Source organism: Sturnira hondurensis, unplaced genomic scaffold, assembly GCF_014824575.4.
Source record: "Sturnira hondurensis isolate 20B ecotype Veracruz unplaced genomic scaffold, ASM1482457v3 Scaffold0022017, whole genome shotgun sequence".
Lineage (NCBI taxonomy): Eukaryota > Metazoa > Chordata > Mammalia > Chiroptera > Phyllostomidae > Sturnira > Sturnira hondurensis.
In genome coordinates this window covers 459726-473795 of record NW_028094648.1, presented here as the reverse complement: position 1 = coordinate 473795, position 14070 = coordinate 459726, and the positions used below count along the sequence as shown (strand labels likewise).

General features: G+C 36.1%; 1 protein-coding gene across 10 annotated transcripts in view; it reads left to right on the top strand.

Moving 5' to 3' along the window:
• The window catches only part of ADGRL3 (adhesion G protein-coupled receptor L3), a 761742-nt gene that overhangs the window by 641672 nt on the left and 106000 nt on the right, over positions 1–14070 (top strand). For all 10 annotated transcript variants that reach the window (XM_037034108.1, XM_037034105.1, XM_037034109.1 and 7 more), the window contains 4 exons: positions 5448–5631; positions 6523–6645; positions 11345–11553; positions 12233–12409. In XM_037034108.1, coding sequence (XP_036890003.1) covers positions 5448–5631; positions 6523–6645; positions 11345–11553; positions 12233–12409 — 693 coding nt within the window. The remainder of the gene's footprint in view (positions 1–5447; positions 5632–6522; positions 6646–11344; positions 11554–12232; positions 12410–14070) is intronic.

The following is a 14070-nucleotide window of genomic DNA, read 5'->3' as shown; positions in this document are numbered from 1 at the left end:
ACTGTGAACCACACGATCGCAGTTCAATTCCCAGTCAGGGCACATGCCTGGGTTGCAGGTCAGTTCCCAGTGGGGGATGTATGAGAGGCAACCATACATTGATATTTCTCTCCCTCTCTCCTTCCCTTCCCCTCTAAATATAAATAAATAAAATCTTAAAAAAATATGTAAAGTGTGATTATACAGTTTACACTATCTTTAACAAACATACTACAATTACCATATTTTCAGACCGTAAGACACACCTAAGTTTTAGAAGAGGAAAATAGGGAAAAAAACTTTTGAAGCAAAGAATGTGGTAAAATATTTAATGACACAAATAACATAATATTTCACCAATGTAAATGTAAACAACTCAACAGCAGCATTAACAAGCATTATTCCTTTCCAATTGTGGAGGGAGGGTGCACTTATGGTCCGAAAAATACGGTATACACTATGAGTAAAACTAGTCAAATGAATTCACTTAAGGTCTGAATAATTAATTATAAGACACCCAATAATGTTATGTAAAGTAAATGTATGTCCAGAAAGACATGCTTTGTCCATGTCCCTGGTATGAATCTAAGTGACTTTTGACAGTTTTTTATTTATATTTCATTTTTAGAAACAGTCCCAAGTCCCTTCAGAGTCTAGGGAATGGACTATACAATGAGAAGAGTGTAATCTAACAATGGGATGTCCCTATCTTGCCTCATGTGACACATTATGACACATTTTTTTGTGTGTAGTTAGTTGACTTTATCGATTTGCTAGAAAACATAAGTTTGTCCAAAAGCACACTGAAATTTAGTGGCAGAAGTAGAATGCAAATTTCCAGTGCCCATATCCTATTTAATTTATAATAATTTAAAAATGATTACCTAAGTGAGTTACCACTCAGATTCTGGCAAGGACATTGTTAATTAAAGTCAGGTCTCAAAATTTTAGATTATTTCAATCTTTATATGTCAAAATCATTAGGTGACTTTTTTTTCTTTCCAGGTTAACACATTGTAATGAGAATATAAATTTCTTTATGATAAATTCAGGACCAATCTTAATTTCCTACAATTTTGGAATGTAAATTTTAGGTCAGAAAAATGTTTATAGCAGAAAAGAGAAATCACTGAGAGCTGATGGACATTAAAGTGATGTCCAAGTACCTCAAATTCCTTGTACATTTCTATTCAACCTTGTTCTACATGTAGTTAAGCTCATTTCTTTATAATCAAATAAAGTGAAAATCAACCTATTTTTAAAAAGATGGTATTGACCTAATGAAAACCATGTAGATAACAATTTGTCAAAAATATTTTATAATCAGAAGTCATCATTTGTGGATGAAAATGTACAAATGCATAAATGTATAAGAAAAAATATAGATATATTTTTCTTATCATTGAGAAGTTGTGACCATTTAATTGGCCTTCACTACATTGGTAACAGAAACATGCCAGCAATCTTTACAAAGCTTAAACAAATTGTATTCATTATAAACTTATCATCAAGATTGACTTAATTGGGCTGTCTCAGTAGCAGAAAACATGTTAGTTTGCTCAAACCTTTTGAACACATGTTATTAACTATTGAATGCACACATTGCTATACTCTCCCATTCCTCAAAGCTCTTATAGTGTATATAGTGTTTAAAGTTAAGTTGTGGGTAAGGCCTGCTCATGAAGGTTTTGTTGCACAAGAGTTATGCATTTCACATCTCACTTCAGATGGAGTATTTTGGGATTATCAGGCAGGACTTGTGCTTGCTTCCCACACTGGACTTTTATGTCAAATTAACATGAAGATTACTCTTCAACTATTTAGGAGAGCCAGGTAACCTTGCAATGATTGTGTTATTATTGCCAATTTGCAGATGAAGTACAGAGAGGTTAGATAAGTTGCCCATCATCACACAACTAGTAAGTGGCAGAGTCCAGGTGGAATTTCAGCAGATACAGTTCCGAATCCCACATTCTCATTCTACAGAACTTTATCTCTCAAGCCTTGTATTGACATTTCCTTGCAATTATACTTAAATAATCACAAGTGTTTTTATAGTAAAAATAAATGTTATATTTGTGTCTTTACCCACCCAGATTTTAGGGCCATGTTTTTTCTCATAGAAAACAAATAAACAAACAAAAACTTTTTATTTATCTAAGATTTAGCAAAGGATTTTTATTTTCTTTATTTTTTTAATTTTTATTGTAATTTTTTCCATTACCATTTAGTACCCTTATACTTCCCTCCACCCTGCAATCACCTCACTGTTGTCCATGTCCATGAGTCCTTTTGCTTTTTTGCTCAATCCCTTCACCCCCTAACCCCCCACAACCTTAGCTGTCCTCTTCCTGCTCTCTATCTAAGAGTCTGTCTCTGTTTTGCTTGTTAGTTCAGTTTGTTCATTGGATTCCACTTAGGTGTGAAATTGTATGGTATTTGTCTTTTTCTGACTGGCTTATTTCACTTAATATGATGTTCTCCATAGTGTTGCAAAAGGTAATCTTTTCCTTTTTGTGGCCAAATAGTATTCCACTAGACTTTTATGTCAAATAAAAGTAAATGTAAATGTCCCATAGTTGTTTTATTCACTCATCTACTGAAGGACACTTAGGCTGCTTCCATGTCTTGGCAACTGTAAATAATGCTGCAATGAACATAGGAGTGCTTATTTTCTTCAGAATTAGTGTTTTGGGTTCCTTCAGATATATATTACCTACCAGAAGTGGAATCACTGAGTCAAAAAGCAGGCCCATTTTTAATTTTTTGAGGTAACTCTTTACCACTCTCCATGGTGGCTCCTCCAATCTACATTCCCAGCAAAAGTGCAAAAAGGTTTCCCTTTCTCCACATCCTCACCAGCACTTACTCTTTGTTGATTTATTGATGATAGCCATTCTGACAGGTATTAGATGATATCTCACTGTGTTTTTAATTTGCATCTCTCTGATGATTAGTGATGTTGAACATCTTTTCATGTGTCTGTTGGACTATCTGTGTGTACTCTTTGGAGAAGTGTCTATTCAGGTCCTTTACCCATTTTTTAATTGGGTTGTTTGATTTTTTGGTGTTGAGTTTTATACATTCTTTATGAATTTTGAATATGAACCCCTCATCAGGTGTAATGGTGAATATGTTCTCCCATCCTGTGGGTTGTCTTTTCTTTTGTTGATATTTTCCTTTGCTGTACAAAACCTTTTTAGTTTGATGTAGTTTATTTTTTCTTTTGTTTTCCCTGCCTGGGGAGATATACCTGATAAAATATTGCTACAAGCAATGTCCAAGATTTTGCTACCTGTATTTTCTTCTAGGATTTTCATAGTTTGGAGTCTAACATTTAAGGCTTTAATCCATTTTGAATTTATTCTTGTACGTGGTGTAAGAAGGCAGTTTAGGACCATAGTTTACGTCTGATGTTTCTGTGATATCCTTGGAAATTTGGGGGGCTCTAGTGGAAGATTTCTCTAAAGACTGTCTCTCAGGGGAAGATGCAGTAGTTGAAATGTGCTCATAATTTATAACTATGAAGGAATATTGCCCTTGATACATTTTTGGTTGCACAAGTAAGATAGATTAGTAAGGGGTGCCTTTGATTCATTGCTATCAATTCAAAGACGTGGCATTTTAAGTAAAGCAGTCTCCTATAAAAAGGTTCCTATTTAGAACCTTTGCAGGGTTGATCATAGTTGTTTCTTTTTTTGTTATTTTTCTTCTTTTTTTAATTAAAAAAAATAAAAGTAATAAAGGCCAGGACATAAATATTGTATTGTCCTCAAAACGTTTTTTCCCTGGGATGAGGTTAAAATTAATGAATGGAAGATTACTGACTACTGTTAAATTGGCTGTTCCTTACAGAACAGGCATAATTCCTGTGGCAAGTGGGATTTTCAGACCATTTCCAACACACTCAGAGGATCATCTAATCCCAGAAAGAACACTTCCTTGAATTTAAGACACTGGTGCTCTTTATTTGGCTTTAGAAAATAACAAAACTTTTGTTTGTTTGTTTTCTGTCCAGCACCAACCCTTTGGCTTACCCTGTTGGCATCACCCCGATAGAGAGCTTCCTGGAAAGCAGCTCATTTTGGTGTGATCCGGAGATTCTTTTGTCTGGCTTCTGGGTCATGGTTTAACTCCCATTCATTAGACCCATGAAAGATTTTTTTTAAATGATGCAAAGTCCTTGAGTTCCAAGTAAGACTATTTTACATAAAAGTTCAGTGAAATTGATACTTGGCCAGAACTTGGAATAACTGGGAAAAATCTCAAGAAAAATAATTTTTATCAAAAGGCAAATTAGTTTTTGAGGCTGGCGTTAATTGTCAGCCAAGGTGTTTCATTATGAAGCTGAATGGTTAAGAGCTGTTACTTGGTTACTATGAAAACACCAACCAGAAGGAAACATTGCAGTGTACTGTCTACTTCTCCAGTCTCTCCCAGTCCCTCTACCAATTTGTCAATAATGTGAATGCCGTTTTAAAACCCTATGTGCTGCCTAGAAGTTGCTTGTGTTGGCTGTTTATTCAACTTCATTTCTGGAAAAGATGGGTATTTCATAATCAAAGGGCTCAGGGACCATTCCATTCAAACTTCAGATGTTGTATTTTTCTATTTTGCAATTCTCTGTGTTTGAATGAAACCTTAAGAAGGCCTTATTTGGAGAGCTATTTTTTCTTTGTAACCTGGCACATAAAGCTAACCACAGGAAATATGACTACAGAGATGATTCTTTTGGATGAAGCAATGTGAAATGTGGTGCTTTATCTCAACATGTGAGTGTACCTACTGCTGGTTTTTTTAAGGAAAAACACCTGAGGGCCATAAGTAGCAAGTTCCAACTGTTTATTCCCCTCCACAACAGTAAACAGTGTGAAGGTTTCTCTCCACACATAACATATCCAAAGCTCCTGGGAGTATGTATGCTTTGATATTTTCCCCATTCTGACATTTCACCAGCTGGCTAAGATAAAAAATAGTTTGCTGAGTAAGGCCTCAACCTATTGTCAAAAAAATCCTGTATTGTCCTATCTATAGACATCCTTTTAATTTTTGTTGTGTTCAGCATCTAGTTTTATGGTGATATATAGAAAAAAAACTATTTTCTGTGGATGATATAATAAAAGTATTGGTTTAAATTACTTGACAGCAGTTCACCAGCCAAATAATTTAAAGCTCTGATTATAGTCTTAACTGAAGCCTTTGCTGTTCATTCTAAGAAACAAGCATGGCTATATTTTTGTCCTTCCAAACAAAAGCAGGGTTTTCTCTTGCCTTGCAAGGTCTCAGCTCAGGTTTTACAGAACAAAATAATGAATGCTTCTGCTGCGGCATGTCACAGGGGAGGCTGGGACAATACTGAACCCGTGCACACTGCTGATCCTTGCTTGCTCGGCAACATGTACACCTGGATGTCTGACAGCTCGGTGGGTTCACTAGAGACCTCTGTCATTCTGTTCATCCTCTCTTAGGCAATGGTCGAGACAGTTAACAACCTCCTCCAGCCACAAGCCTTGAACGCGTGGAGAGACCTGACGACAAGTGATCAACTGCGTGCAGCCACCATGTTGCTGGACACCGTGGAGGAAAGTGCCTTCGTGCTGGCTGATAACCTTCTGAAGACTGACATTGTCAGAGAGAACACAGACAATATCCGTAAGTGGCCTTGGTTCTATAGAAGGGCCAAAGACCGTTGTACAGCAGGAGAGGGAAAAGAAAAAAGTATCTATGGCAGCCTAGATAATATGAATGATACTCTATTCTTTCCCCATAATTAAGAAGATATCACTTGTCATGGGCTTAAAAAAACCCTCATGATCATCTCTGTTATCCTTCTTAGGACATGCCAATATTGAATGTATTAGCCTGAGATCACTTACAGTGAGGTCCATTTAATTTTATTTTAGTATTTAATGTATATTTTTTGATAGGCATAAGCTCCATAATTCAGGGCTTATGATTCACTTCAGTTATTACAGGAGTACCTTTGAATTACACACTGTAAAGAAATCAGTTATTGAAGTTAGGGGTTAAAATTATTTTTGATAATTGTGTTATTGGCTCATAAAGAGTATAAATCTATTTTATTGTATATAAGAATGTAGTTGACAGTTTTATTTCAAAAGATTTGATAAAGCTGTTTCCAACTTATTAGATTTAATGATAGATCAATATTGATAAAACGGTGCAGCTCTAGATTATGAAAGTATTTTTATATAATGCATAAACTAGAGATATTATTTTGAAAATAAACTTTAAGTCAATGACAAAGCATAAGGATTTGAGTTTGAATTTTAAATTTCAACTCCTAACTGATGCATTTGAATTCTTATTTGCCTAATATTCATGGCTTTTGTTTGCTTTATTACGAAAAAACTTATGATTGTAAAAGAATACTTTCTAAATAAAAGATTGAACTACTGCAAGCATAAGAAACAGAAGATTAATTTCAATATTTTGATTTCAGAACTATGCCAGTGATTTAGGAAATTACCTTAGCTCTGTAATATTTGTAAACAAGCACTCATATCTCTTTGCTATTAACAGAGTTGGAAGTTGCAAGGCTGAGCACAGAAGGGAACTTAGAAGACTTAAAATTTCCAGAAACCATGGCTCATGGAAGCACTATCCAGCTCTCTGCAAATACGTTGAAGCAAAATGGCCGAAATGGTATGTCAGAGGATAGCTTGGTAGGATCACCCCTGTCATCAATGCATCCCAGAGCTTCTTGGCTTAAAATTTTAAGCGTGTGGTTCAAAATATGATGTCCAAGTCATCTGCTCTATGTCTGCTTTTGCTCCACCATTCTCATTCTCTTGATATTCCTCTTCTTTCTATGTCCTGCAAATAAAAGTGTGATACAAATGCTTCAAAGATGGTCAAAGATCTGTTGACAGTGACTCCCATTCTAGAAGGCCTGCAATGAGCAGAGCACCTGAGAGTGTTGAGTGTGTGCAGCTGCAATCCACAAAGGACCCACAGTGTGAGGACTAGATGCTGATCTGAGGATTTCAAAAACTATTGTGTCAGAGACTTTTGACACAGGATCTTGGCATGAAATATATTGGTTCATTCCTTGGTTTGAATCAACCAAGTTCATTCCAAGTTCATTCCTTGGTTTCTGCCAGCAGAAGGAATATCATGCTGCAGTTGGGAGAACTGTGTGAGGTCCTGAGGTGCCTACTTTGAAGGAGACTGAGGTGTCGTTGTCCTATGTACAACATTTCTAGTATCTTCTTCAATAAATGTGTCTTTTTCATATTACATGGCTGAATACTTTCTGGGAAGACTTCATCATTGAGGTTATACAGTATTTGTCTTTCTCTGTCTGACTTATTTCCCCTTAGCTAATGTCCTAAAGATTCAGCCATGTTGTCACAAATGGCAAACTTTCTTTTTTATGGTTGAATATTCAAATACATTTCATTGTATTTGTATATATCATATTTTCTTTATCCATTTATCTATTCATGAACATTTAGCTTATTTCCATGACTCGTCTCTTATATAATAATGCTTCAGGGACTGTGAAGGTCTGGTGCATAGATCTTTTCAAGTTAGTGTTTCCACTTCTGATAAATACCCAAACATGAAATTGCTGGATCATGTGGTAGTTTTGTTTTTAATTTTTTGAGGGACCCTTCATACTGCTTACCATAGTGGCTGCACCGATTTACTCGCTGACCAACGCTGCACAAGGGTTCCCTACTCTGGTTTTGATGCTGTTCCTTGAACCCACCAAGATTGTCCCTGTGTCAGCTTTTTGTGCTTTTTTTCTCCTTCCTGGGATGCAATTTTCACAATTCTTTGTACAGAAGCTGCTTATCATTCAGTGCTCTTTATAAATATTACCTCTTTGGGAAGGTTTTCCCTATCTCCCTAAAGATAGACACTCCTTCCATTAGCCATTTTTATGCCAGTTCTTCCTCATAGCACTTACCCACTTTCCATCATATAAAATTATTGTTATTGTTATTATTATTATTATTATTATTATTATTACCTGCTTATCATCTGACTCTCTCTCTAAGCCATAAGCTCCATAACAGCAGAGACCTTTTCTAATTTATTCACTGATATAACGCTAGTGCCTGGATCCACTCACTAAAAATTTATCAAATAAATATGTGAACTTTCAGAGACAAAACCAATGAAGATTGAAATATATGTCTATATTAATCGTATCATGTCTTGTGTTCATTTCTTTTATTGACCAAGTTAGTGTAGTGTGTGTGTATGTGTATGCATGTGAGAGAGAGAGAAGCATTAATTTTGGAGTGGAGGATTTTTAAAATACATATATGTTATATATGAGATATATATGCTCAAATCACCAAAGGCACTGTTAAAATAAGGTCAGATGTCATGTTACAGAGGAGAGATCAAAGTCAGGACTCCCGAGCCCTGCTTGTTTCTAGGTTCTTATCTGTCTCCCAAAAGACAAATTCAAGCGAGAGACAAGACACATAATGGAAATGAGATAGCAAATTTGTTTATGAGACACATAGGAGCAGGAAGCTGAAGCAGGCACCTGACTAGTTTAAATGCCCCACGTTGAGAGGAAATAGAGTTGTTAGTTAGTTTGTTCTATACATTTGAGCCGAGGCTGCAAATGGGCACAGAACTGATCTGAGCACACTGACGATTGGGGTTTAGGGGTTATATACTATTGTCAGTTTCTGGACTCCCCCCTCTCTCCCCCTTCCAAACCTTGGGAATGATGTACAGCTACAGAGGCTTTCTTTCTCAGTTAGTAAAGGCTCTTTGTCTTAGTGAAATTGTTACTGAGGCTCCCTTTCCCAGCACAGAGTCTCAAGGGCTCCCTTCCTCATGCGCTATCCTGGTTGTAATGTTCGGATCACCTCGCGATCTTATTGGACCAGGCTCAGTGCTGCTGAGTTCATTGGCAAAATATGACTTCCTTTTGTTTCCAGCCTCCTGTTTTAAGTCCTCTATTAGATTGTAATGGTGGGGGCCCTACTTTATTTTTCCTCAGGCCTCTCATTTCTGGCTGCTGCCTACAGTAACAGCAACATGACACCATCCCTCAAGTGGAAATTGGTATGAATATCAGTCACTTATAAATCAATGAAATAAAAGTTGTCATAGTCAAGAAGGAAAATACATAGATGGTCTTCTGTTAGCCTTCTAAAAATTAGCATTTTTATGCTAAATCTAGAGGAAAGAACTAAAATTCAGTTCTGTAAGAACCCAGAAAGTCTTGGGTGAATTACTGTTGTTTGCTCTGCACTATGTGAACAGATGTGGATTGGAAGTTACAGAATGTCTCTTTCCTTTAGGTATCCCTTTTCATAATAGATACCTCATGTACGTGCCTCATAGAATCACTGAGAGGACTAGAGAATCAGGCCCCAAAACACACAAAAGCAAGAATGCTAATGGCAGCATGTACCATGGCCCAGACTCATAGCTGTCACCAGTGTCACAAGTGAAGGCTGCTGCTGTTCCACCCCCTGCTTCCTGTGTCACTAAATCCTCATCCTAAGTCTGAGGCTAGGGCATCTGCTTGGCTGCATCAGGCTGAGGGGCCCAGAGCAACCTCTTTGCATGGCAGTCTGGGAAAGCAAGTCCATGCCAATTTTGTGTCTAAATCCCTAAGAGTGTGGCAGTTCCCGAACATGGGAACACAGTTTAGATGTTGGACAGTCCTCTCCCTCCTCAAAAATATATAATTTATTTGCCCGAATTCCCCCTCAATTTTAAAATTTAATTGACAAAAACTGTGACTTTACTTATCTTAATATCCATAGTAGTCAGGGCAGTACCTCTTATTAGAGCAATGTAAATTCATAATAGAAGGCTTGACTTCTTTAAGAAAGGAAAGATGATTTTTAAAATGTGTTAAAAGATGGTTCCTTTTCCAGAGGATTATCTGTGAGAGATTATCATAAGGGAAAAAATAAGGTGGGAGGATGTATGGAGATAGTGACCTTAAAATAACATAACTGAGGTTTAAGACAGGTAAAAATTTTGAATCCTGATATTTATTTTTATGTAATGTAATGCACATATCTTGAAAGTGTTTAGGTTGGTGAATGTGATGGTTTTACATATCCTCCACAATACCTTATCACATAAGCTATAAATCTGTATTACCCAGAAAATTTCCTGGTGCCTCTTTCAATTCTTCTCACCCACTGTCCCCACCTGATGAAACTACTCTCTTCTCATTACTATTATATGGCCAACTTTGGTCTGTTCTGAGGCTTTCTATAACTGAAATCATAGGCTTTGCATAACTGAAATCATACAGTGTGGACTCTTCTCTCTGTCTTCTCTAACTCAATATTACTGGGATTCAATCATGATGCTCCATTAATCAGTATAGTAGTTTTTTTCTTTATCGATGCGTATTATACTCCATTATATTAATATGCTATAATTTATTCTCCTATTAATAGGTTTTTGAGTTGTTTCCAGTTTGGTGCTATTATGAATAACGATGCTATAACCATTCTTACACAAGTTTTTTCTTTCCATATGTTCACTGATCTAGGAAAGGTAGATATAGGTTTGATTTGATAGGAAATTGCCAAGCTTTTTTCTAAATAGTTGAACATTTTATACTTTCTTCAGCAATGTATAAGAGCTCAAATTTTCCTACATCCTTATCAACATTAGTGTGAATAGCCTTTTTAATTTGAGGTATTCCAGTGGATATGAAATGGTATCTCAATGTGATTATAATTCTTATTTCCCTCATTACTAATGATATTGATCATTTTTATATGTCTTTTAGCCTATCATCTATCTTTTCTTCTAAAGTGTGTGTTTATGTATTTTGTCATTTTAGTCTGATATTTATTCTTTTGCTGTTGATTAACAGAAATGTATGTATTTATGACTCACATATGTATTTTTTTCTAGTCTGTGGTTTGCCTATTCATTTTCTTATTGCTGCATTTTGATAGACATAAGTTTTCAATTTTGGTAAAAATCAGTTTACCATTCTTTTCTTTTATAATTAATGTTTCTGGGGTCCTAACCAAGTCATCTTTGTGTTCCCTAGGACCACAAAGATATTCTATAGTTTGTTCCAGAAGCTTTATGGTTCTGCTTTTTATGTTCATGTTTGTGAACGATCTTGAATTAAGTTTTCAGTGTGGGGTGAGAAAAGGATTGCAGTTTATTTCTTTTAATACTTATATGTAGTTGTTTCAGTGTCTTTTGATTTTCCTTTTCTAATGAATGACTTAGCACTTTGGTTAAAATGAACACTTAACTTTTGTTGTGAATATGTATTATCCAATTTGATTACAATCTAATTAGAACTATATAATTTAAGTAGAATGTACAAAGTGATCACAGTGTCTCCCCAATTTATATTTCATATTTGCATTTATTTTAGGAGAAATCAGAGTGGCCTTTGTTCTGTATAACAACTTGGGTCCTTATTTATCCACGGAGAATGCCAGCATGAAGTTGGGAACAGAAGCTATGTCCACCAATCATTCTGTTATTGTCAATTCCCCTGTTATTACAGCAGCAATAAACAAGGAATTCAGCAATAAGGTTTATTTGGCTGATCCTGTGGTGTTCACTGTTAAACACATTAAGGTAAGAAAATGGCATGTTAAGTTCAGTTGCCCTCATTATCTACATTTGTTATAGCATGAACAAAAAGTGTATTATTTTTTTGTAATATAGCAATTCAAAACCTAGTATATGATAGTGGTAGTTTTTTCTGAAGTGAGGAAGGAGAATGTTTCTGAATATGTAAATGCTTTATGGCAAAAACATTGAGAGATAGATTTATAAATGCCTCTTCATAATTAAAAAAAATAGCAATACGTTCAGTAGAACTGGACATGGCTTCACATAGGACATTACAAGTAATTATGTCAGTGTATAGATATACTTTTGTGCCGTGCTAAGATTATGTTCTAAACTGAACACAGATTTCTAAAGACCATCCTTTAGGAAGTTTATCATTTAGAGCAATTGACTTCTCTACTCTGCAAGAGACTTTGAAGTTAATTGATGTGATGCTGAGACATTAGTATTAGTATGACTTAAATATCAATTTTTTTAAATATAAACTTACCAATAAGTGGAGGGTAATAGACAACAAGGAATTTGCTTAGAAATGATGAGTCCCACTTAATAGGAAAACATCGGTAGACATCTTCAGAGAAATTGTAACAGAGTATGAAGTTGTGTTGATATAGAGAATATGTCTGCCTAATTTATGTGATCATAAAGCAGTTATTGGTTTTATTGATTTTTTCCCCTGCAGCAGTCCGAGGAAAATTTCAACCCGAACTGCTCGTTCTGGAGCTACTCCAAGCGCACGATGACAGGTTATTGGTCAACCCAAGGCTGTCGGCTTCTGACAACAAACAAGACGCACACTACATGCTCTTGTAACCACCTGACCAATTTTGCAGTGCTGATGGCACATGTGGAAGTTAAGGTGAGGTACATACCGTGAAATGAAAATGCCTGCAACCAGGACACTCACTGCAAAAAGTCCTGACTCTTTGAGCTGGTCTCATGTCTCACTTCGGAGTTTTTCTACTTCCATAGTATTTTTATTCAGGAACTTTCTGGTGTAACCCATATACTTCTAGATGATTCAAAGAACTCTTTTTTATATTGCCAACGTAGTTCCTAGGACTGAAGTTTGCTTAGTCTCTCCCCTGCCTTTATATTCTATGAATAAATGTTAGACCTCAAGAACAGGGCAAGAAAGGACCCTAGGATCAAAAGCCAATGTGGTGAGGTTAGGAGCTGGGTTCTGGTATGTGGAAGACTAAGGAACTACGTGTGGGTTTAAATTCTGTTGAAATAACTCAGGAGAGCAGTCATTGAGCACAATGCAAAATGCATAGTAATGTAAAGGGCTTAGCAATTTTAACGTAATGTAACGGACTTTGTCCATCCAGGAAGACACTATCCTAAGGAAAAATCCACATGCTAGTTTCCAAAGTCAGAGACATCACTGACTTGGCAATATCAGTTTTTTCCCAGCATGGATCTGGCTATTGTAGAGGGTGTGAAGAGGATTTAGATTTTAGATATACTCAGGACATAAAAATACAACATTCTGATGAACATGCTTATGGAGATTGATGGATGAGTCATTAACAAAAAATTAGGTACTTGTGAATTCTCATCTCCCTAGTATCAATAAATATACAGGAAGTATTACTGTGTAACACATTTAGAAGAGGGAAAACTGTAGCAAAGTATTATCTATCTGTTGTCATTGATCCAAATATACCCGTCCAAAGTTTTCTTTGACACTGTTGAAGTTAAAGATGGTACAAGAGTCCCAGAGGGAGACCAAATGCAAGCCCAGTTATGCCTTAAGAGTAAATTGCCTTCGCTATGTCAGCACCGTTCAAATCTTTGTCTTCAAAGGACTACAACACATTTGTCAGGGCATTGAAAATTGATCTAGCTTAGCAATTTGGCCGTACTAACAAATGTTAGCTTTAAACTTGGCGTGTGTTAGTATGGCTCTGGGATCCTATTTTTCAGCTTGGAGAATAAATTCAGACTCAGAAAAAAAAACAACAGATCACATTTGAAGCAACAACAAATACCATTTTGCTCAGTTCGTTTCAGAACTACGTCTGCCCAGTCTATTATACAAGAATCTTGACTGTGACTGTTACTGTGTGTCAACAAGCTTTATAAGTGGAAGTCAATATTTGCCTTGACCAGTCAGCCACACAGCATGCATGTCTTGCATTTCTTGTATCACATACTCTCCTGATTACCTCAGTTGGTCCCATTTTGATTTTATACCATGATTTTGACTCTTGAACCACAGGAAGCAAGCAGATTGATCGTATCTAGAAGTCCAAAGAGTTGGACTTTATTACATCAATGAAGTCCAAGTAATAACCAATTTGGACTTCACTAATAACCAAACCTTCAGTACACTGATGTTTAAAACAGAAGGCTAACTTATTCAAGCACAGTGAGAAATACAGCAGGTAGTTGGAACAGTTATTTATGTTTGTAGTTGTCACTTTCTAACTCTGCAAGTAAATTGGTGATAGAAACAAAGTTATTTTGGAGGCTTTGGTTCACCATCTTGGGAAAAGAGCAAGAAGAGTTAGCTGA